Source organism: Convolutriloba macropyga, chromosome 13, assembly GCF_964194025.1.
Source record: "Convolutriloba macropyga chromosome 13, txConMacr16.3, whole genome shotgun sequence".
Lineage (NCBI taxonomy): Eukaryota > Metazoa > Xenacoelomorpha > Acoela > Convolutidae > Convolutriloba > Convolutriloba macropyga.
The window spans coordinates 7785241-7810149 of record NC_134480.1 but is presented as its reverse complement, the minus strand read 5'-3'; the positions used below and the strand labels follow the sequence as shown (position 1 = coordinate 7810149).

General features: G+C 33.5%; 1 protein-coding gene across 20 annotated transcripts in view; it reads right to left on the bottom strand.

Moving 5' to 3' along the window:
• LOC142351592 (uncharacterized) overlaps positions 1-24909 on the bottom strand; it is a 58662-nt gene that overhangs the window by 30578 nt on the left and 3175 nt on the right. For 3 of the 20 annotated variants that reach the window (XM_075403719.1, XM_075403720.1, XM_075403718.1), the window contains exons 2-3: positions 22221-22774; positions 16060-16192 (exon numbers count right to left, since the gene is read on the bottom strand). In XM_075403719.1, the coding sequence (XP_075259834.1) occupies positions 16060-16084 (25 nt within the window). In that variant the 5' untranslated portion in view covers positions 16085-16192; positions 22221-22774. Of the gene's footprint in view, positions 1-16059; positions 16193-22220; positions 22881-23871; positions 23887-24642; positions 24724-24909 lie in introns of those variants that run through there. The other 17 variants (XM_075403712.1, XM_075403710.1, XM_075403714.1 and 14 more) reach the window with 11 other exon arrangements.

The following is a 24909-nucleotide window of genomic DNA, read 5'->3' as shown; positions in this document are numbered from 1 at the left end:
ACTTTTTTCCGAGGTAAAGTTTTTTCAGTGTATACATCAGCATATTGGCGTTTTAGTCACTTGTGCTTCATCGGCCGCAAACTTTCTCCAAATTTCTAAAATTATTTTTCATTTACATCAGGTTTGCTCTACTTTGTGTGAAACATTTTTTTGCATTATTGTACAGGAGCCTATTTTAGCAGGGGAAAAGTGACCTCAGCCAACAAGAGGCAGCGAATATACAAATTTTACCACTAAAAGCAACATTCTTACAAAAATACCGCTAATTATCGGCCAAAAGTTTTTAAAAACCTTTACGACATTTATCAATGTGGATAATGTTTGAAAATAACGTAAATGCTACCTTCACGGCAATTCCTACAGTTTTAATTGTTTTTGGCGTTGACACCTCAACACGCCCTATATTCGCTTTACAATGTTTGATTGCAGTCTGCGTGAACTTTATCTCGAAAAATAACCTTTTCAGCAAGGAAACCAAACGCACCAGAGTTGATCTATGTGACGTTTTATTGATGCAAACCTACTGAGCACACAGTTCGATACGATTTAGAAAACTAAAAGAAAACTAACCCAATTAACAAAAACTTTTGTAGCTCTTATTATTAACCTAAAGTGGCCTTAAGACAGAAAGGATTGGCTATGGATTATGAATAAGAAATTTTAACAAGTGTACTTTGCTGACGTTAATTCGTCTATAATTATTTTTTTTCAGCGTCTGTAGGACAAAACGTTGCTGTAGAAATGTGGCAGTACATGGCTCGTTTGTGTTGCAGAATCAGTGGGTCTATGGTGTAGTATATAGGTGGACCGACCAGCATGGGAGAGCAAAAACCCCATGTTTTAAGATGGGGTATAGCGGTCTGTACGAGAGTGGGTCCCCCTTGGTATCAACATGCATTGAGACAAGCATTGAGACAACCGAGGAAGCCGACTACATTTATTAAGATACGTTATAGCCGACTGCATTTATTAAGAACAGTTATGGCCTAATACATGTATTTAGATTAATTATAGCCGAAAACATGTAATAGGATTAGTTATAGCCGAGTATATGTATTAAGATTAGGCATACAGTACTACTATACTACATATATTAGGATTATGCATAGCTGACTTCAAAAAGCAATATGGAGCAGTCGTAGATTAGATCGAATTTAGTAGATTCATAACCAGAGATTGTTAGATGGAATTTTTATTTAATGATCTGACATCGTCACAGTACTAATTGTCCTTTACGCGCTATTAAATTCGAACAATGACAAATAATGAAATAACTGAACTAAAAAACACAAAATAGCAGAAAAGAACACAAACTAAACACGTCAAAATAAAATATTAAAAAATTTTCATCCAAAATTTTAAAATATAGTAGTATAAAAGACAGAAAAAACGTACTAAGTTACATTTTTCTGGTTGGTTAAACAAGTTGATCAAAAAAGCTTGGATAAACTAAAGAATAATTTTCAGGAGTTTTTGAAAAATATTTAGGTCAGCTTTATTAGACCTTGACCTCATTCCATTCAAATTTTTTTTTGTCACAAATAATTACTGCTAAATTTTGTAACATGGGCATATTGATTTTTGTTCAAGTTCTTTGAAGAAATTCGAACAGTTGACTTGCAAAAAAACTGAGTTAATTTCACTACTTAAATGATTTTTAATCGGACTTTTTTGGATACTTTTGTTTGAAAATTTGAATTGTGTGATTGAACATGCCAAAAAAGCGTAGTAAAACTTTTTGCTGAGTCGAGCAGCCATTATTCAATGCACTCCAGCTTCAATGCTCGGAAAAATATTGATGGTAGAAATGCTGAATGTGTGTTTATTGGGATACAATCTGATGAAAAAGATCCGAAACATGCGAGTTTGAGCTCTGGATTTGGTTCAATATTGTGTCTCAAGGAACTTTTATTCTTGGCAAACAATTGTTTTGAGCTTTAATTCGCAACTACATAAAGTACCATAAACCGGACTCCTAACTAAACTGTAAAGCAGAAGTGATCCGTTTTCTTCAAAAAATAACACCGGCTGGACTTTTTATCCTCTTCTAACATAAATTTGCCTAATATTTTTGTCAAGAATTGTCATGGGAAATGGGTGGAAAAAACTAAAAAGAAAACTACTTAAAGGACGAGGAAAGGAACATAAACAAAAAAGTCCGTTTTAGTTCTGCGACTGTTTACGTTAAAGTTTGAAAGAAATTTATTTGGAAAAAAATGGAAACTATAAGACCACAACATATAACTCACAATTGATCCAAAATAGAAAAAATTCATGTACAAACTGTCAGAAAAAGAAAAAAACTACAAAGAATCTTACTCGAACCAAAAACTTTTAGTCATATTAGCACCTGTTCAAAACTGATAGATTTTAACAGAAGCGACACTCCTTTTGTTAGAAAATTTGGATCTGTCAAGTTTGTTAGTGGTTGGTCAATAACCGTTTCTAATTGAATACTCTCATGGTTGAGTTAAAAATAAAGAAAAATTTCTCTAGCTTCTTGAAAAAAGTGAGATCGAACACAAGTACGCAGTAGTCCGTGTAATAGCAGCTTGATACACAGTAAGAAATTAATGCTCAAGCATATCCAAAACGCAAGACACAGTTACACGTTATTGACTGCTCAAGTCAGTTTTTAGCATTTTTTTGCTCAACTAAGTAGGAAACCGATTTCAGCAGCTGCTATAGGTGAAAACTGTTGCTTTTTGTTATTTTGGCTCTTTTTCTCTTTCATGTGACAAGTGTTAACTCTCACTAGAAAAATCACTATAAATAATACTATTAATGGTTGCCATGACAACAGAAAACAAAACGAAACATCCATTATATAGGCGATCTCCCCTCTCAGTTTTTAATGATGTTTTTTCCTCTCAGTGATGTTTTTATGCAAAGGGTGCGAGCTGAGCCACAAAAATTCTGAGAGAGATGAGTCGTTATCGCGGATAGTGTTTTGTTGAAGCTCACTGCTTTTATTGTTTTTACGTATGTCCTACAGTTGTTATTTGTATCATTAGAGACATCGGTTCTACTCCTCGAACAAATCCATTTTCTCGCGATTCAAATTTCTAGTAAGAAAAGGAATAAACTTCAAAAAGTCCTATGAACGCCGAGTTTGTGTTAATCGCAATAGTAGTTTGTGATATCGGAGCATTGCTGAAAACCGTTTCCTGATTATACTGGTTCGGTCCTGAAAAAAGAAGTAAAAGTGCGTGTAAATGTTTCAACAATTTTGTAACAGTCGGTTTGATCAGTTAGTTGGTTTCTGATACTCTGGCGTTACTTTTCAATAACAACAACACTTCTTTAAAATAAGAAGCAATTAAGAACTTAAGCGTGAGCTTGAAGATTTTAGAGTTTTATGTGAAATTGGAGAGGAGTGAGCAACAAAATGATCACAATAGTTAGATATTGTAAATCGTCATCTTTGAAGGTCATATCGATATCTGTTTTCCCAAACTCTTCTTCTTTAAAACCTACTTGTACTTTCATCATCTAGCTTCCCTTATATGTAGCAACTTTAACAATTTTGGAGACTTCACTTGTTAAGTGTGATTTGCAACCTTTTCTGAATGAAAATTCATGTTTTAATATACGAAAATTCTTATCCACTTAAAAAAAGTGGTCGATTGCAGTGGTTAATTTGTTGTCTAGAAAAAAATGAACAAGGAGTCTTTATTCGTCAATTTCTGCGGGGTTTAATTTTTGATTAAATAACTGATGTGTTTCGAGACACAAAACTATTTTTTCTTTTTTGTTTGTCACTAAATTCTTCCATATAGCAAAAAATGATGTTTTCAATAGACTTTGTGACTCCTTCTGCTAAAACAGATTTTGTTTTGCTCTTAGAGTAAATTGAGATCTACTTGATCTTGCAACATTTTTTGAAACGTGACAACAGAAATTGAGCGCTAATTCGGAAGACTCAAAGAGATTTGCTGTGTAATTTAGTCTAAGGCTAATCTGGTTGATGTATCCTCGTATAGTCCTTGTTCATAACTTGTGCTGTTTTTTTTGTTTACAAAATCTGAATTCATGAGATGATGACCAGGATCATGTGAATAATAGTCCAATGTTTTTGTGCCTTCTCTTGTTTAGTCCAGATGGAAGAAATTACCCTCTGTTATTTTTTGTTACAAGGAAAAATGCAATAGTTCTGTAAATGCTCAATCCTATTCGTCTTTGTTTAGGTAGAACAAATCGTAAACGAACTTATAGTATCATTTGAGTAATTTTCAAATGCCGCTGATAAACAAAATCTAAATTGAAGTAACACATCCCTTATTGATACACTTCAAAAACTCCTGTTAATAACACTTACTTTAATTTTCAACATCTAGCTCCACTTATATGTAGCAACCTTAAAATTGTTTAGGACTCCGCTTGTGAACTGTTATTTTTAATTTTTTTCGAAAGAATTATGATGTTTCATTATAAGCACATTTTCATCCTCTTAGAAAGCTGGTCGCTAAAACTGGTTAATTGGTAGTCCATAAAAAATGGACAAAGAGTCTTTATTTGTCAGTTTTTTGAGGCTTTACTTTATGATCGATTAGCTGTTGTCTTCCTCGTTTTTAGCCTTATTCCAATTTTCTCTTGTGATTGTCACCAGTTTCTTCCAAAAGGTTTATCAAAATTTTGATAGCTCTTTCTGCTACAACAGATTTTTTCTTCGCTCTTGGTTGAGTAGGTTGAGATCTACGTAATCGTCTGCCAATTTTTGAAACATATCGCTAAACTTTGTTCCCTGAATAATTCATGTTTCGCTTGCCTACTGTTTTTGCGTAACGTTTCCTGAAAACTGCAACTGCATTGGAGAATTTTTTGACCTCACTGATTGAACAAGAACAAAGCGAGAAAGTTTATCGAAGCAAACTAATAGACACTTTACTCCACTTTTAGAAGCCGATACTTTTTCCATAAAGACCGCATCGAGGCACCAATTTTCAATGATTTCTTGCAGGCCTAAGATGATCCTAACCCGAGTTGTTGGATAGGAGTGGCACTCTCGATACCATCTGCATTAGTTTTGGAAAAAAAGTAGGAGCATTTTGTAACTCACTGTCTCTTGTTGTCGTTCTACGGTTGAGCAGATTACTCCTATTATATGTGTATGCATGTAAACATTTTTTAATATTTAAAAATGTAAATTTTTTGAAATATACATATATATATATATATATATATATATATATATATACAAACACATATTTATGTTTCTATATTTATATATATATATATATATATATATATATATATATACATATACACACATATATATATAAGTATATTTATATATATATATATATATATATACATAAAATTATATATATATATGTATATATATATATATATATATATATATATATATATATATACATAGCAGTAATAAGTTGTCTATACCCACCAGATGCTACCGTTCTGACAAAAAAAACCATCAAGCTCAAAATTACATTTGAGAACCATCGAAAATCCGCAAATCGTTTCGTTATTGGGTAGACTCTGACTGAACCCAACGCTTCGAAAAAAAATTGTTCTTACTGTTTTTGGGCAATAGTTCGTAAAGTGACAGATATTGCTTTCAGAAATGTTAAATTTTTATCGAAGTGCTGTCGAAAAATTCCAATAGTTAACCAAACATGGACGATATGAGATTTTCCAGACCGGCTTGGTCCCACCAACAGAAAAATGCAATCCCTTATAGAAATCACTTTGTAGATTGTCTAGGTGAAGGCAAAATATAACTGACTGTTACTAGATCAGATGGCAATCCAGATTGTTGTTTCTTCGCAAGGTTCAGAGACAGTTAATTTGTCTATATAGCTCGTCAAAGTTAAGAAGATAACAAATGATTGGCACATAAAATCATCAAGGATTCGATGCAAGCCTGTTCAAAACAGTTTGACAGTTTTTGTTTTTTGGCGTTGTAATTAAAGACAATGTGACCTAAGTTTATACCTTTATCACTTAGTTAAGTAATTATTATCTTTTTTTTAAAGGGAAGAATAACTTTTTCGAATCAATTGCAAGTTAGAAAAGTAAAAAACTGAGGTAAAGACGAAGATACAACACAAAAAACATAGAAAATCAAAGTACTTCACCTTCACAAAAACTAACAACAGAAAGCATTTAAGATAATGAAAGAAATGAATTCAGGAAAATAGTACAAGTAAAAAATAAAAAGTGCCTCCTTACCAATAGGTGGAAAGATCTTCCAAAAATTATTATATTAACACTAATTTTAAAACAAAAAGATCACAAATACAATTAATAGAATCAAACTTAATATTGGATCTCCTTGCATAACCAAGATTATCTAAAGTTTCCACATCCTTGCGAGAAATAGTTTTAGAGGAGACTACGCTTACCTAATCTTTTTTCGGATTATTCTTTTCAGAATATTCGAATTTTTTTCTTAGAAAAACTCCAGTTTTTTTGCTCCAATTAATCCCATATAAAATTTTTGTATTCCAATTCGCGCATAACGTAGTATTGTAGAATTTAGTTAGGAGGAATGTTTATCCTAAAGCACTTCTATGCTTGAAAACAACCATCGCTTTAGAAATTTAGCCCACACTCAATGTCAACATGTCAAAAACATAGCGATAAATTCTTTTATCGGCTTGAGTTAATGGAAAATTGAGTAGCAGATAATTATATTGAAAGTTTAAGAATGGCAAAGTGTATTATATATCAGAAGAAATAATCCAGTCAAATGTCTCAAGAAACGGGAGGTGTGGCCAATTGGTATGTTGTTACAGTATCATGGACCCTTATTCGTGCCCGAAACTGTCATGTAGATCCGAAATTGTCATTTTAGCACAGAAATTGCCTCCGAACCGATGTTTTGGTCCTCGAAAATTAAATTTACAGCTGCTAGGGTTTTGAAATTATGCTGACCTGACAATTGAATATGTTGACTACAACTTTTTGTTGCGTCGTTTACGTCAACGCAAGCTCTTTTTATAATTCTTTAAATACGAGAAAAACATGTAGTCAGATGCTCTAACTATTTGTCGTACTTTTACTTTCAATTGAATATTTGTGACAAAAATCCAACGATAAATCTTCCGTCGATTTTATGAAATTAATACTTGTTCATCTGAATGATATATCATACTGCTTCTGTGAAGTCCGTTACGATTAACCCGTTTTAAGCTCTGAAAATTGGACTCTATTTCCCAATTTGTAATTTTGCGAACCTTTTGCGAGCCTCAGGAACAGTATAAGAATATCTATTAATTTCCTGCAGGAGTCTAACGCGAAAATATTTTGATTTCCCTTTGCGAATTTAAAAAATTTTGAGCAACCATTATCACGACTCATTCTCAGATCAAAACATTTTCAAATAAAATTTTTTTGTAGATTAGACAAGAGAAAGACAATAAACAAAACCAAACAACAGTTTTAATTGAGACAAACATTGCTCAAAATTGTAAGAAAAATTGAACTTTTGAATCGATTCGTTGAGATCGTCCAAAATGAAGCTGACAGAGGTCAATTTCTTAAATTATTGTTCCTCTTAGGACAAAAGAACAGAATTAGCAAATAAAAAAAGCTGGATTCTTTTGAACGAAATGAATGACAGTCACAAAATTTCGGTGTTTTTTCCCAAGTTTGACATCTTTTATTTCGTTGCATAGTTGCAGTGCATCTTTCATACTGGGGTTCTTGCCAAATTGTTGAGGGTTTTCTCTTAGTTCCAACGCCTCATTCAAGCAATCGCTCATGAAAAAAAAAACATTTTTTTTGAATTCGTGATCTCTAATTTCATGTTGCTGGTACTTTCTACTGTCTCTGAATTGCGTTTTCGGAGGTCTGGAATGAAAAATAGACGCATTTCTGTAAATCTGGAGCAGAGTGCATCTGTCGATTTTTTCGGGGGAGTACTAAAGTCTATATAAATTCCCCTTTTATTTGTAATACACCTTTCATGATAATGATATCATCATCAATCATTCATCTCCAAAAATCAAAACTTAAATTACATCAAATACATCAAAAATGAAATCCTTTTTCGGAGAAAACTACTCAGAAACATTTAACTTTACCAAACGTTTGATTACTGTAGCATTATTATCTTGATGTTAGGCTCCAATTTGTCGCACAAGCAAATAATAGTGTCTGAAAAGTTTAGAACAAGTGTTTCATTTTACTAATGAATTTTATTAAGCTGATGAATCTACAACTCTATCATCTTTCAAATGTTTTCTTGTTGTGCATAAACCTTTTTTTGTATAATTAATTGTTTGGTTCTTTAATGGAATCAATCCAAAATCATTTTGCGTGAAAAATGGCTGAATTAAAGCTTCAAGCTTTATCTGGCTCTTGAAAATTTTATTTTGCAAAGACATCGTTTAATTCTTGTTGATTTTAAACATTTCGTGATGACTCGTGATTACTCTGTATTGTCTCACAACAATATTTTTGCGCTCTGAAAACTTGTTGTTATCATATAAATCTCAAATCTAATCCATTATTCGATTACTTCAAAATAGATCTTTTATTATTGACTCATTTTAAACACTTAAGGTCTCAAAGAGTGAGATTAAATTGAGACATTTTTTATTAGATGGTAATGGAATAACTGATAACCCCGTGTTATTTGTTGACGTTAGAAAATTTTGACAAAATAGTACTGGAATAATTTTTGTGTAAAGATACTAAAGTTTTGCTTGTTTGTGTCGCTTACAAATGACGATTCTTTGAACAAAAGATTTCGTTGAACATCAAAAATATGACTTTAAATTTATCATTAAAAGTTGCAATTGCAACAACAAAAGAGCCTACACAATGCTCAATTTTTCTTCGAATTTTCCCATGTTTTAAGTTTTACATTTTTTTAGAAAGAGTGTTTTATAAAAGTTTTCTAAAAAAGTTTCGAGTCTGTTTTTAAAAAAATTTTTTCCTTAAATTTCTAATTTTATCTATACAGTTTCCGCTAAAATTTGGAAAAAATCAAAAATTTTCTTATTAGACGAAAATAAAAAGCAAGCAAGCTTTTAATTTATCTTTTGCAAATATGAACTTTCGTTCAACTAACCTTTCGTCTTAAAAACTTGTGAGGATGTTGAAAAATGTTTCCTGAATATAAAGTTAATAATAATAAAAAGCATAAATACACCAGAAAAGATCTTTATATAATTCAAAAACATTTAAAATTTCACGAAAAAATCCAAAAAAGTTACAATATACATTTGAACGCGTTATTCTTTCAAAAATACTTTGGATAAAATATTTGGTCAAGTTTTGATTTTCATTGCCCAACTTTCATTGTCGTTAGGCCGTTCGTTTGGTTCAACAGTGTTTGGGGTAGTTGGAACACCATTCAATATGATTGGGTTGATGTCTGTTTCTGCCTCAATTAAAAGATCTGTCGTTTAGGGATTGGTCGTTGTGTCAGTAAAAACTTTGCTGGATCAATGTTTTCAGGATAGTTAAAATAAGCGGTACTAGTTTTGATAAGCAACTGGCATGTTGTCCACTATCAACTACTGCTACTATTTGAAAAAGTTTGTTTCACATCCAGGGGCTCGATACGTGACATTACGCCAAATTAATGAACAAGGTGTTGGAACTCTGACCTAACCCCCAGGGCGAATTTTAATGGATATTTCGAGATAAACAGCTGGTGAAATATGCAGGTCCAGAATACCTGCAATTTTATCCTCCAACGCGTGAGTTCCAGCTGACTCTCGGTATTTGGAACTTCTCGCTGATAAAACGCGTCGAACAGCTGTCACTGATGATCAACAATATGCCACAAAGTAATGGGTAGATTGAACACAAGCATATTCATTACTTTTGACAATAAGTCTCTAAAAACTAATAATATAATAACTTTTACTATAAAGAACACTTTTAATTTGAAGTTCTCAATTTGTAGACGATTCGACAGAGATCAATTTTTTTGTCAGAAAGAGTTGAGTTTGTGAAAATGTCAGTTTTTGCAGGCTGTATCTAATAATGACAAGCCGAGAGAATGATGGAACTTTTTGCATATTCAAGGCTTCTATTTAATCGGATTATTCTGCTAGATTTAAAAAAAATGTCCAAGAAGTTGAAAAAAAAGTTTGAAACAACAAAATTTTGATCAAATTTGTATTAATCAGGGATAACTTTATTTCTCTTTCCCAGAACTTGCGAGTGGTTTTTGGTCAAAAATTTTCACAATTGAGCACAATTTTCGGTGATGTTCGAATAAAACAAAATAATGTTAACATAGAATTTGGGTTGATTAAAAGAAATTGGTTGACTCATGCAACAAGTTCTTTTGAAAAATCTGAAAGCTTAGATGATTCTGATAGAGCTATGTTAACATAAATGTTTTCTAGATCTGAATTCAATGTAAAATAGAACGCACTGATTGCTGGAGTATTCGTAGAAAAGAATTCGGTACATTCTCATTATGTAACTATAATAAAAAAGAAATTTCGTTATAGGGGAAACATGTGTGAAACCACTAAACGGAGCTAGCTAACAAACCTTTTGTTATTTTTTTCCAACTTCATTTTCGGATACAATTGCTTCGCAGTTTAACTAAATTGTAGTAAATTTAAATTGCCAAAAAACAATACAATGCCCTCTCTTGACAGAAATCCACAGCTAAAAGCACAAAGTGCAATAAATGGTTCTGGGACAGTAAATGGTAAATGGCACACAAAAATTTGTACAACAACCTATCTTTTCCTATGTGTCCTTGATTCTATACAAAACAAAAAAAATGTCTCAATTACCCTCTTGCTAAGCATCACGTTTTTAAGGATACGAAACTCAGTACGATGTGTATCTTAAGTTTAGGAGAGTTTCCAGATTTGTATTCTCTTCAACAACGTAAAAGTGGAAACAAAATAAAACACAGAACATGGATCAAATTTTAGATTAAAATCGTCGGAACACAGAGAAAACCCTATCATTGGAAGATTTGCATAAGAAAAACCAGCAGCTACAACAAGAACTTGCCAATACTTCCTGGATGATGGTGAGATGGAGAAAAGGACACTGTTTCAATTTCAGACTGCTAAACTTATTCCTTAAAAAATCAATGAGATCATGGGAATCGTTTGAAAAGCTTAACCTTTTTGCTGACAAGAAAAAAAGCTTCATTGAGAATTCTCAATTAATTTGTTCTAAGGGGATTTTAGTCTCACGTCAGCACAGGGCGGAAAAATGGGTTTGGTTGAGGCTTGTACTCAAGAAAGAGGAAATATCACAATGGCGTTTTGATCTTTTCACAAATTTCACCATCTCTGCTGACTGATATATGTCTCAATGGGATTTATCGAAGCTGTTATACTTGAACAGTTGTTGAGCCTAAAAATGAAATTTTTCTAGTTTCTAAAGGACATGGAGATATCTTGAAGTACTACCTTTGCTTTGATTTTTCACCTGTATAGAATAGGTGAGCTGGGGACAAGTGTAGCAAAGTGGTGCATTTAAGTTTAGAGTAGTGTCAATGGATCACCTTCTATTTGATGAAAACATAAAGGGCACAAAGTGTTCAATGTTGATCTTGACATTGAAGATGATGTTTTTGTTAGTGAACTTGAGAAGTATTTATCTGAATGAGAAGAGCAAAAATATACTTCACTACAATAGCCACATTTGCTATGTTGGTGATATGCACAAACCTTTCGACAATTTTTCTTCCAATTCGACCAATTTTGATTTAAATAAGAGAAAGATCAAAAAGTGCTTAAAATTTTGGCCGGTTTTGATTAAGAATAAAACTGCGTTAGCTCTCTTGACCTGAGGAGTACAGGTACAACCTCATGAATTGGAAAACCTGAGCTCATCTCTGTCAAATCATTCTTTAATAATACAAGAACCCGTTTTTTTGCAACGAACTCTCCTCCACAAAATCTTCTTCCATTGAAAATACAGATAGCAGATCCGATTCTGTTTCTGGAAATTGAAAAACGGCTAAAACAGTGTTCCAAAAATTAAATATGAAAGTACAGAGGAAGAAGAAAAAATTGATGCCGACTCAGTTCCTCCTAAAACAGAAAAATCAACTTCTTGACGTATAACACCATGTTGAACGCTATGTTAACAGTTTGCCTATGCTTTGATTCAAATACAGGAATGAAAGCTTATCAGTTTTTATTTAAAACCAAACCTTCCTCATAGGCAATATATTCAGCAAACCATTATAAAATGCGAATCATTTTGTCTCCTTCAAGTTTGGTGATGTACAGTTGTTCGATAATCTAAAAATTCTCTCACAGGATACTTCATTAGATTCATTCCTTGAAGCTTACAGAACAATTGAGACCAAACTGTTTTCTTCTTAAAATGGATCTGTTCAACAAAGTAGTTGACTCCAACTTTCCTTACACCTTTCTTATGCTTTTTTAGTAAGTTGAGAGATCAGAGTACTCTGGAGATAAAATTTTACCGATTTCAACAAAAATTGTGGTATAGTGGATTTTCTAAACCAAGGGCACTTAAAACTTTGGTTTCAGGAAGTCCGTTTCTCAAGAGTTGACTGCTGCAAACATTTCATAATTGTCTGGGAGCAGGAATAATCGATTATTTTTAGAAATTTTGTTATGTGATAGTTTATTGGAGACGATGCAAAAAGGATAAATTTTTGTCATAACACGGCGTTCATGTGTCAAAGCACGGATGCATTCAACTTAATTGTCAACGCCTTTAGATATTTGTCAACTCAAGCCAACCAATTGAAAATTGTTTCCTTCCGTTCTTCTCAAATTGAGTTTTAGTCATGAATATTTTTTTGACTTGGTTTTCAAACAAAAAATGCTTTAACAGTTTATACCAGTCACGTGTTGATGCCAGGAGTGCTAAAGATACGATTCCTGAAAGAAGCGTTGTTACAGAGACAATGAAACTGTTATGAAACAGCTTCTATGTTTGTCAAGTCATTGACAGAATCTGACATACAGAGACAATGTTAATGATCAATGGAATAGCTCAGAGAGCTATCAACAGGAAGATATTTAAGAGTTTGAACAATGTGTCGAGGGAACCTAACAAACGTGGACTGGTAACAACACAAATTGATCACTGCGAACCAATCGCAGTCAGCGTTTGTTCACTTCAACAAGCAAAAATACAAAAGTTTATGCTTTTTACAGTTTTTCATATAAATTTCAATACGGACACTTTCTGGGAGTTAGAAATTAACATTGGGGCTCTGTACTTAGCTCCTGTACTCGAAGAACTAAACAATTGCAATTGTCCACCTAGAAAAGTAGAGAGGGAAGCTCTCAGGAAAACGAATTCTGATGATTCTATAAAAGGTAATGTTGTGCAAAACTTCTTCATTAAAACTTGTTGCGATAACCATAAGGAGTACGATAGGCGTGAAACAAATGGGTTCAAGGAAGAAGTTAGATGTACCGAAATGATTTTTCTTTGCAGCAAATTCTATGATTGCCATGATGCGAATTCGGATAAGTACAAACTCAGTATTAAGAGGACCGGATAAAAGAACATTAGAAGAGAAAAGGGATAGTCCAGTCTAAAAATATCAGAGAGAAATGGAATAACATATCGTTTCAGCATCAACAGGTAGCGAACTTCAGTAATTAATTATTTCATTCCTACAAATGTTCCAACAAAGAAATTAATTTCGATTTCTACACTAAAGGACCAGTGTTATGTGATTAAAATCTTACATCTGAGTTTTTAAGAAACTAACTTACATTTTCATTTTGTGAACGCCTTTAAATTAACTAAGATTGCAATTAATTTATACTCTGTCCTTAATTAAATATTTTTGAAAACTTAAGATAAAAAATTTGGGCTTCTTTAACCATTATCAACTTTTTTCATTACCTTAAAAGCTTGCGGCAGCTGCTGTTAACTCTAATACATTGCTGCGGCTATACTTAATCTTAGTGAAATGCAGCAGCTACACCTAATTTTAATACATCGCGGTAGTTTTACCTAACTTTAACGAATTTTGTGTACTAGACAATAACTAATATCAACACATGTATTTGTTATAACTAGTATTTAACCAGGTCGAAAATAACTGATTTTAATACATGCAGTAAACAATAACCTCTATTAATATCTGCATTCAGCTATGAGCTATATTAATACATGTGAAACGTATACCCTATCTAAAAACATTGGGCCTCCAACTCACCAGTCCTTGCTGGTCTGTTAACTTATATTCTACCTATGGAGCAGAATTTGGCCTGACCATTAATATTTGATTTGCTCTTGTTGTTCGTTAAACAAGGTGTTCACTTAAAATCAGTTTGCGTCAAAAAATAGGACAGAAAAAATTTCGAGCTTTAAAAGCATATAATTTGCAGTATTTGAGGGATACAGCGTTGGGGAGTTTGGGGAATGTAATTAGCTGGAAAATGTCAATGCGGACAAACTCGTCGAAAATTTTTTGAGAAATTTTTTTGCTTTTGAGATACTGATAAAATAAATCATTTCTTGACAATATAAGAGATGAGAAATAGTTTGGATATGTTCCGTGCGATAATGAAAATCCAGTTGGGTTGCAGTGCAAGTTCCACTAATCTTTAAAAACTTTTTTGGTGGTCTAGCATAAATCGGTGACTATACAAGGGACTAGGCTAACAGTTCTCCCAAACATACGCAACGCATATAGACTTCATGAGTCAGGTTGAAGAATGGGACAGTCATAAAACCTTTCCTCATTTTTTACTTTACTCTTGGACAAAAAGGTACAAAAGTTTATCGCTTCGTTCCGTAGACAAACAAAAAAATATTCAAAGGTTTTTCCATTAAGTTGTTGATGCCAGAAGAGTCGGAGATAAAATTTTGGAAAGAAGCATTGTAGCAGTGATAACTAAATTGTTAGGGAACAGCTCCTGCGTTTATCAAATCATGGACAGAAGCTGACATAGAGAAAAGAAGTACCTGAACAATGGAAAGGCTCAAAAAGCTATCAACAGGAAGTTGCTTAGGAGAATGAACAAGGTATCGAAAGAACTATACAAAGTTGATTTGGTAAAATTAGAACATGAGCACCGTGAGAAAATATAGTCGGCTTTTTTCTACTTCATTAGGCTAAATTACGCATTTTGGAGCGTTATTGCCAATTTTTGATATGTTCCGCAATATGGACACTCTGTGAGACTTAGAAATGGACACTGGCGCTCCGTTCTTAGCTCCTGTACTCGAGGATTTGAGCAAGTGCCTTCGTTCACCTAGAAAAGCAGAGAGGGACGCTCTCAGGGAAATGAATTCTGATCATTCTATCAGAGCTAATACTGTGAAAAATTTCTTCACTAGAACTTGTTGCGATAACCGTAAGGAGCAGGAAAAGCGCGAAACTAGTTTTTTCAAGGAAGAATTCAGATGTTTCGAAAAGATTTGTCATTCTCACAATACTTATTGTTGCTATGATGCCAAATGGGATAAGTACAAATCAGTAATAGGGACTGCATGACCGAACATTAGAGAATATTAGTGATGGTCCGATTCAATAGCACCTTTTTTATACTGTGTCTTTTAAAGTTTTTTTTATTTTTTTTGAAAATTTTGGCTATAAATAATCTTAATACATGTACTCTGTTGTAGCTAATATTTAACCATGTTTTCGACTATAACAGATCTTAGTTCTTGCAGTTATCTGTAACTTGTCTTAATACCTTTAATCGGTTGTCGGCTATATTATTACATGCGAAACCTATACCCTATCTTATTACATAGGGGAGACCCACTCTCTTACAAGTGCCTATACTGTATCTTCATACATAGGGCCTACAACCCACACTCCTGTATGGTCGGTCCATCTATACACTACTTTTGGAACAGACTTTGGCTGCACCATAAATACTTTGTTTGCTCTTGATGTTCGTTAAACAAAGTGGGCACCCAAATTCGGTTTGCGTCATAAACTAGGACAGAAAAAATCTCTTGACCAAGAACACTTAAAAACATAAAACTTGAAGTACTTCAATTTAATGGAAACAGAAAACCATTTATTCGGAAATAAGTAAATCTTACGAAGCATATTCAACGAAGTCACTAATTAGACACCATCATACCACTAAGAAATGGGAAAAATTTGTCCACGGCTGACTTAAGAGATAATTTTTTACTTACCTGTAAGGGGAACCAGATCAGTCATCAGACTTGTATCACAGTGAAGTTCTTTCGTTGCGAAAAAATGTCCGTCATTGCTCAGAAACACAGACTGATAACCTCCAGTTGAAGTCAAATTGATTGTTATTTCGCCCTGCAAAGATACATAACAAAATCCCCCTCAAAGGTAAAAAAAACATAACCGACTAACGTCGGGCGAATTGCTCTCAAACGACCGGCGAGCGGTTGGCTTCGTCAGTAGCTAGCCACCGGGGGGGGGGGGGTGCACCGGGGGCTGATGGGGGGGCAACACTGGGTTGGGGGGGACAACTCGGTGAGGGGGGGTGGAGGCGATAGTGGGGGTGAGGGTCAAAGGGGGGAGGGGTCTCAACCTCTAAGAACCGCCCTTCACACCATAAGTATAAGTATAAGTCTCCAAATCAGTTTGAGCTGAAACCAAGCTGAAAGGCTCTAGGAGCACTTAATTCCGGCTGGGCGCTACCTGTTTATCTCGTTTTTGAGGACGAAAAGACAAAAGCGTCAGACGAAAAATCGGTCAAGCGAAAAATCGCATACAAAAAAGACCGACAGGACTAATATGATTGCTACAAACTTCGTTTGAGAGCAATTAATAAATAAAATTAAACCAGATTTTAGCGCAGGCCAATTGATTCTCCTGTTTCAGTAGAAACGTGCTATATGGAGACAAAAAAATTAAATTTGGAGATCAAAAGTGTCACTGGAAGCGAAATCAGAATTGCGTATGTGAGACGAACAAAAATCCAATACATCGTTTGCGCAATTTCCAAAAATCTTTACATACGTTTCAAGTGAACTGTATTTTAATGTCAAAAAAAATGTTTTTGTTGAATTTCGTGATTCGCGACAAGATTAATACGCGTTTTGTTTTAATTATGATTGTTTCAGCATTTTAGGAGGGTATGAAAAACATCCCCTAGCGGAGGAGTGGTTTGTTAAGTTTTTGGTATCCTAAACTACCCGTGTTGAGAATTTCGTCGGATTTAAACACAAGAAATCGTCGGTTTTTGTCGCTTTTACTTCGGCAAAACCGATTAACGCCCTTACGTTTTTTTTCGTAGTTTGGATCGGTTTTCGTCGGTATTTCAACGTAAGAAGCGTCGGTTTTCGTCGGTTTCAAAACGCAAGAAGCGTCGGTTTTCGTCGGTTTCAAAACACAAGAAGCGTCGGTTTTCATCGGTTCTAAACGTACAAAGCGTCGGTTTTTGTCGGTTTTAAACGTACCAAGCGTCGGTTTTCGTCGGCTTCAAAACGTAAGAAACGTCTGTTTTCGTCGGTTTCAAAATGTAAGCACTGTCGGTTTTCGTCGGTTCTAAACGTACAAGGCGTCGGTTTTCGTCGGTTCTAAACGTACAAAGCGTCAGTTTTCGTCGGCTTTAAAAAAACGAAACGTCGGTTTTCGTCAGTTTCAAACGTACGAAGCTTCGGTTTCTGTCGGTTTTAAACGTACCAAGCGCCGATTTTTGAGATAAATTAGCTGATATAGTGTCGGAAGTATCTCAAGTGAAGCTGAAAAACCGATTTTAGGATTTTCCAGTATGATATGTTTTTCAATCCTCCTCGTGGCTGATTAAATCATTTGTTTCAGCACAAAAAAAAGACTTTATGTTTTCAAAAACGAGGTGCAAACGAGCACTTACAAATAGTGAGCTAAAATCTGATAATGGTTGATTATCGTCTGGATGGGTGTGGTCATTGCAAGATCCAAAACGAGGTAAAAAAGCAGGCATGAAAAACGAGGTAAAGTCTGATCATGGCTGATTATCGTCTGGATGGTTCTGTTCATGGCTGATTATAATCTGGGTGGGTCTGAACATTAACGCATGCCTTAACCTGGGCTTTACAGCAATACTGACGATTTCGACAAAATCGCCAAAAGCCGACGCTTCTTACCAGCAAACCTGATGATTCCGACAAAACCGATAGAAACCGTCAAAAACCGACGCTTCTTACATCGTTTTCGCCGGTCTTTCTTAACACGGTTACACAGGCAAGGGTGTTTTTCACCAAAATATGGTTTCACGATTTGGATCTTAATTTTTTTTAATGCACTGTCATTTCAGGCAATTATCAGTCAACTCATGGTTAAATGGACCCACATCGCCAGCTCAACGTCAACCTTGAACAATGCGCTGGTCAACCCATGGTGGAACCTGGTCAATATTGGCAACAAAAAGTATGTTCACGCCCATCATCGGTCAACCACGACCTATTCATACACACTATTGGCCAACCATGGTCTTCTCATAAGTCGACCAATCAACTATGGTTAAAGCCAACTATAAAGAAACGGGATGATCAATTAGCCAATAAAAATAATCATTTATATTATATGCAAGGATTTGAAGTAGATTGCATGTTCTCACTGTAGCCACTTATACGACGTCGTTAATTCGCAAAAGCACATGTAGGTTCTTGAGTTCCCACCCAAAATTAATTAATTACTTCATCAAAATTGTTTAATTATCTCAAGAATTTAATTAAGATGGAGCAAAGGTATAAAAGAACGGAATTTCGTCCATTGTGGATCGTATCGGGGATGAAAAGATTTTCAGCTGATGCACAGCTATGATTTTCTCCTGAAAATTTAGCGACCTATGGCCTGCAATTGACGAGCTCGATAGTAGCGCGCAAATATTTTTTCCCTTAATATTTTTTTTTCAGTTTTTGTAAGTTTGACATGTATTCTCTATTTGTGCATCTATAATTATTGGCCGTGAAAACTTTATTTGTTTAAATTTTTTTTTCAGTTTACTTTCACATTTCAGGGGCAAATTATTGCAAGCAGCTAAATATTTTATCATAAAGTAAATGACTTTAATCATGCTGTTTATCTGTATCATGAACTTGAACTTGATTTTGCGAAAAAAAAATTCAGAACACTTTGACTGATTGTAGCACACTTTACTGGTCTCAATCCGCGGTCATTGTTTCGTTCTTATTTTTGCGAATCTATTTAGTTGCTTTTTTAACGCTAAGTAAATTCGGATTCTCTTAGTTTGCAGCGTTAGAGTCCAAGTTAACTATTTATGTTAAACTTATAGAAGAATAAGGGCTAAAAAATTATCAGTCAATTTTTTTTGTCTAAATTAAAAGAATTATGTGAACAGGCAAGTGAAAAGTAAAGTTACTGAAAAAAATATAAAGAACACAAAAACTTGATGGACAAAAACATCAAAATGGAATATCTATTTGATAATTTGAAAGCTTGGAGAACTTCTCAATTAAATTTCACAGGAATCAGTAATGACTCAGATAGAATATAAAACTAACAAACATCGAAAAATACACGCAAACATCAAATATTACAAATTTTTAATTTAAAATCTCAAAGTCATTAAATCTATAGCTGTTCATTGTTCAATTCAAAGGATCTAGGTTCAAATCGCATCTAGGCATCATTTGTTTCGTTTTTGGTAGCCCTCTCCATCTGCTCAATCTACTCGAAAAAGAAAACAGATAGAACGAAATAAATTACTGCATGTTGAAAAAATTTCGAAAAAAAAACTATTTTCTAGGTAACATCAAAAGATGCTTGTAAAAGAAAACGCTTATCAGTAAACTCTTAAGAGATAAATTACTACTCCAGCGCCCCTTAGATTAATACCCATAACCATTTTTCTGTGGCGTTCAAAAGGAGGGAACTTTGGAAACAGACTTTTAAATAGACAGCACTCAATTCATCGCAAAAACTATGGTCTCTTGAAAACAACAATGAAGCAATTATTGATCGTATTTTTGCATAGAAGCAATTAATTTTTGGTTAATTTTTATAAGGCTAGCAAAACTTGGCAAAAAGGTTGATAGGGCAACATGCATGAACAGACAACAGAAAGGAAAGTTTCTGCAAAACAAAATTCATAAAGATAAGGTGGATGAAAAACTCAAAATTGTATTATATATTTAGTAATTTAAAACTTAAAAAAAATGAAAAGCCTCGATTATGTAATTGAAGGAATCAGTAAAGAATTAGACAGATCATAAAGCTAACAAAAACAAAAAATCTCTCAAATCATCAAATTTCACAAATTTTAACTTGAACATAAGTTCACAATCATTAAATATTTAGCTGCCGACTGTTTGGTTCAAAATAACAGCCTCTAGGCACCATTGCAACATATCTTTCTTTCTTGGTTGCCAACCCCATCTTTTTGAAGAAAACAGATGGAAAAAACTGCCTCATGTCGAAAAATCTCTAAGAGAAGAATCTCAAAGAGAAAAATTTTAACTGCCTCATTTCGAAAGTTTTGTTGTAAGTTAACTTTCTCGGTTAATTCTATGCCATTCCAGCGCGACATTGGTCAAATCTTGTATTTTAACCTTGAATGCCGTCAAAAGAGAACGAAAATGAGACAACTAATGACTTCACTCTTTTATAGAAACTATTTAAGCTAAAAAAAACTAATAAACTAAAAAATCTAAAACAGACCTAATATAGCGCTAGAAGTAGAACAAAATTATATTAAATTGTTTTAAATTGCAGAACAACCGTCTAATTTAAGGTTTCAAAATGCTGTTGCCTAAAGATAGAGCGTCCTGGGGACCTCCGTATAGTTTCTGATCCTTTGAGTTTTTTTGAGCAGTTTTTTTGAAAATATATTTTTAGCCCATTTTAACAAAAAAACGAGGAAAAATAATCGAAAAATTATTTAATAGGTGAAAATCTCTCGAAGGAGTGCAAAATTCGAATATATCTTGTAACTTTAGTTTCTACCTTATTACAGCCAGCTATTTACCTATAGATATATTGATCGTCCAATATTGACTGAACAGAATTCATACAACTGACTCTCCATTAAAGTTTTCCGCTTACTAAAATAATTTGTTTTGGCTAAAAAGACCAGTAGTTTTGAAGAAAACTGCTCTAAAACCTGCTCACACCATCTTTAAAGACTAACTGGAAGGCTCTTTGGGTTTTTATTATCTTACAAAGCAAAAAGAAACTGCAATTAAAGATCTTTTTCTCTAATTTAATTAAACAAAACCTACTGCCTTTTTCATTTGATCTTTTTACGGTGTATTTTCAATTTTCGTTCTCTTTTGTGTTAACTTTGGATCAACGTTGTAAATTTGGTGGTCTTTAAGCAAAATGAAGCTACCATTGTTCTTTTATTTGTCCTCTACAACCCAGAGATTTTTAAAATTATTTTGTGTGTTTTTTAAAAAAAATTGTTCTCATTATTTTCTACATTTGATGCCAGTGATATTCCAAATTAGGTTGGTAATTAAGTTGTCCTGGAGTAATTGTTGCAGTGCCTGAAAAATTTCTCTTTTAGTTGACATCTGTTTTGCACTTTTGTTTTGAAGTGAACCGTGAAAAATTGGTTCTCGCGAAAATGTTGAGATCTTAGAGATATCATTTGCATTCCACAAAATAAGTAATAATTCCCGTATTCCTCTCGAGTGAAAGGCAAATGCTATCGAGTTTGATAAACAGGTTGAGTCTGCACTGATATGCCAATTTTTGAATCGCACAATTATTACGATAACAGCCATACGTTAAAAATATGGGTGTTTTGAAGTTTTGCGCATACTTTTTGTTTATTTAATGTCTTTCTGTTTTCTCTAAATGAAAATTAAATCTTGTGACCTTTTGCCGACAATCAGTTTTTGTTAACATTGCCTTTTCGAAGCTCATTATTTTACTGCATTGACAGAGTGTGCATTCGTAATTTTTTTTTCTTTTGGCTGTACTTGTATTGCGTTTTGACCTCATGACCAACAGAGTTCATTAAATCTTAAGAGGCCTTGAAATCATACCATGCTTTTAAATGGGAGTGACTATATGACTTTAACACTATGCATGATCATGAAAATATATTTTTTAATTTAAGTTTCCCTCTTATTCTTTTTTTGTTGTGAATCAGCTTAGAGCCTAATCTCATCAGTGGGAGGGTGGATTACTCTTCCAATGAAGCGAAACCGAATTAATAAATGCTAGTCGATGATAGAATAAAATTCATCTGGACCTTAACGTTGTCTTTTTTTTAAATGTCTGGGAAAATACTGAGTTTTGCCAGTAAATGTTGACCTTGTTGTCCTATAAGTAAAAAATATATGGCTGTATTGGAAAAGGGGGTTATCCTGCCATAATGATAATATGGAATGGAATTGCATGTGGATAATAGGGTATTGTGGTATACCTGTAGAGCCGCTACTTGCTACAGTTTGGCCATTGGAATTACGATCCGTTCATTGCATGGAGATAATAGCGTATAGATTTTAATATCTGCAAACAGTTAATAGGGCAAAGCTTTAAATCAAGATAGCAGGATTTTGTTTTGCATGGGGATCTTTTCCGTTTGTGTCCGCCCCAGCACGTTATGTTCCCCCAGTTACAGAGCACGTGTTATTACATAGTAAAACCTTAAGTAAAAATATGGCACGTGCGTCTGGGGGTTGCAATTAATATGCGCCCATTAAGTTGGGGAGGAACAAACAGAAAAATACTGCACGGGGATAAAAGGTTATAGATTCCCCATAGGGATAATTGGGTGTCTGCAAACGGTAATAGAGTGAAGATTTTTAATCAAAATAGTAGGGTATAATATTGCATGGGGATATAAGGGAACAATTTTGCTATGGGTATAATAGGGTAAAGATTCTAATGTATTCAATCGGGTAACAGGTTGAAGACTTGAATGAAGATAGCAGAGCAGAAAAATACATGGGGATAATAGGGTATAGATTTGAATATCTGCAAACAAGTAATAGGGTGAAGTTTTCGAATCAAATTAATTGAGTACAGTTTATCATTGGGATATCAGAGTACAATTTTGGAACTATGCACTGCTTCCTAATTACTTCTTACAACATATTTTCTACTCCTGACTAGTTACTACTTGCCATTTACTATATAGTTCTTACTACATATTACTTATTAACTAGTACTCAGCACTTACTACTTACTCTTTACTAATTAGTAGTAGTCTACATACTACTCGGTACTTACTTTTTAAAATTTAGTGCTTAGTACTCACTACATACTACTTACTACGTACTAATAACTACAATCAGCTTGCTATTTTCTATTAACTAATTGCTACTTACTACTTTCTACTTACTAGTTACTGTTTACTACTTTCCACATACCAGTCGCTACTTGCTACATAATACTTACTAACAACAAATTAATACTTACTAGTCAATACGTACTACTTTCTATATACTTCATACCAGTTACTACAACATTAAACTTACTGTTTAATACTTACCACTTTTCTTTTCACTTACCACGTACTACTGACTGCATACTACTCAGTACTTAATGTTTACTAATAGATAATTGCTACTTTAAACTTCCTTTTCTACTAACCATTTACTGCTTGGTACTTAACTACCTCAGACTTACAACAAAAAACTTACTACTTACAACTCAGTCATTACTACTTACTGTTTACTACTTATTACCTAGTACTTAATTCATCTTAGTTACTACTACTTACTACGCACTACTTACGTATAATTTAGTGCTTACTACCTACTAATAACTAATTGCTACTTACTACTTTGTACTATTTACAATATACTAGATACTACTTTTTATTTACTACATATTATTGCTTACCACATAAAACATACTACTTACTAATCTCTACTTGCTACACTTACTACAATTAACTTACCACATACTGCTTATTACATTCAACAAATTGCTAGCTACGTACTACTTAGTACCTAATAGATATTACTTAATTCATCATGCATGAAATTTAATGATTGCTACTCGATATCTTGCTAATCGATAACTAACTATTACTACATATCACCTACCACTCACTACATGCTACTTACTAACCTCTACTCGCTAATCGCTTTTCACTTCAGATTGCTAATTAAACACTACCTCCCAATTACTACATAGTACATACTACTAGCTATTTGCCTTTTACTGCTTAATAATTACTACCTACTACTTGCTAATAACAACAAACTAACAAAAAATTTGTACGTACTACATACTAATCACTACATACTACTTAGTACCTACTAGTTACTTCCTGCTACTTGCTCTATACTATTTACTGGTTACTCCATACTTATTACTACGCACCACTTACTAAATACAAATTACTGATAACGACTTAGTTCCTACTACCTAATAAATTACCTCATCCTTCCCGTGCAATAATTAACAAATTCTGCATAATACTAACTACATATTTTTTAGTACTTAATATTTCTTATTTACTACTAAAGTTCACAATACTTACTATTGACTACTTTTAGTAAACATATTATTTAAAACTAACAGTAGTGAGTTTATACAAAAATTTGTTCAAAAGTTGACCATTCATGATACAATAAGGTTCATTAGAGTCTTCACATGTGAACAGCATCGCATTTTTATCTACTAATCTCGCACAATAAAAAATAGTTTGAAAGGTAGCAAATTCTGGTCTCATAGAGTCTCTATGACTCCTTAGGGATCAAATGTATACCACAATATCTCCTCGGGTGAAAAAGGTGTCGTACAAAATTTTAGTCAAAACGTTGTCAATGGTGAAAAATAACTCATTGTTCAGATGAATTTTAGTTTTCTTAATTTACAAATCTTTGACAAACCTGGTTCAATATGGAGAGTACAAATAGTATTGCATTGAATAATTTATATCTTCTACTGTAGACCTATTCCAAATTTTTTTGATAATGAAACTTGGTTTTAGTGGAAAGTAGAAAAAACAAACTTTTTTAAGTAACTTTGGTTTCAAAGAGTGCATATGAGTAAAGAATAGTTAATTGTACTTCAGCATTGAAAATCAGGCACCAAATTGTTTTATAATTCGGCAATTTTGTTTTTGTAGAGTAAGTAATTTATTAGGTAGTCGGTAC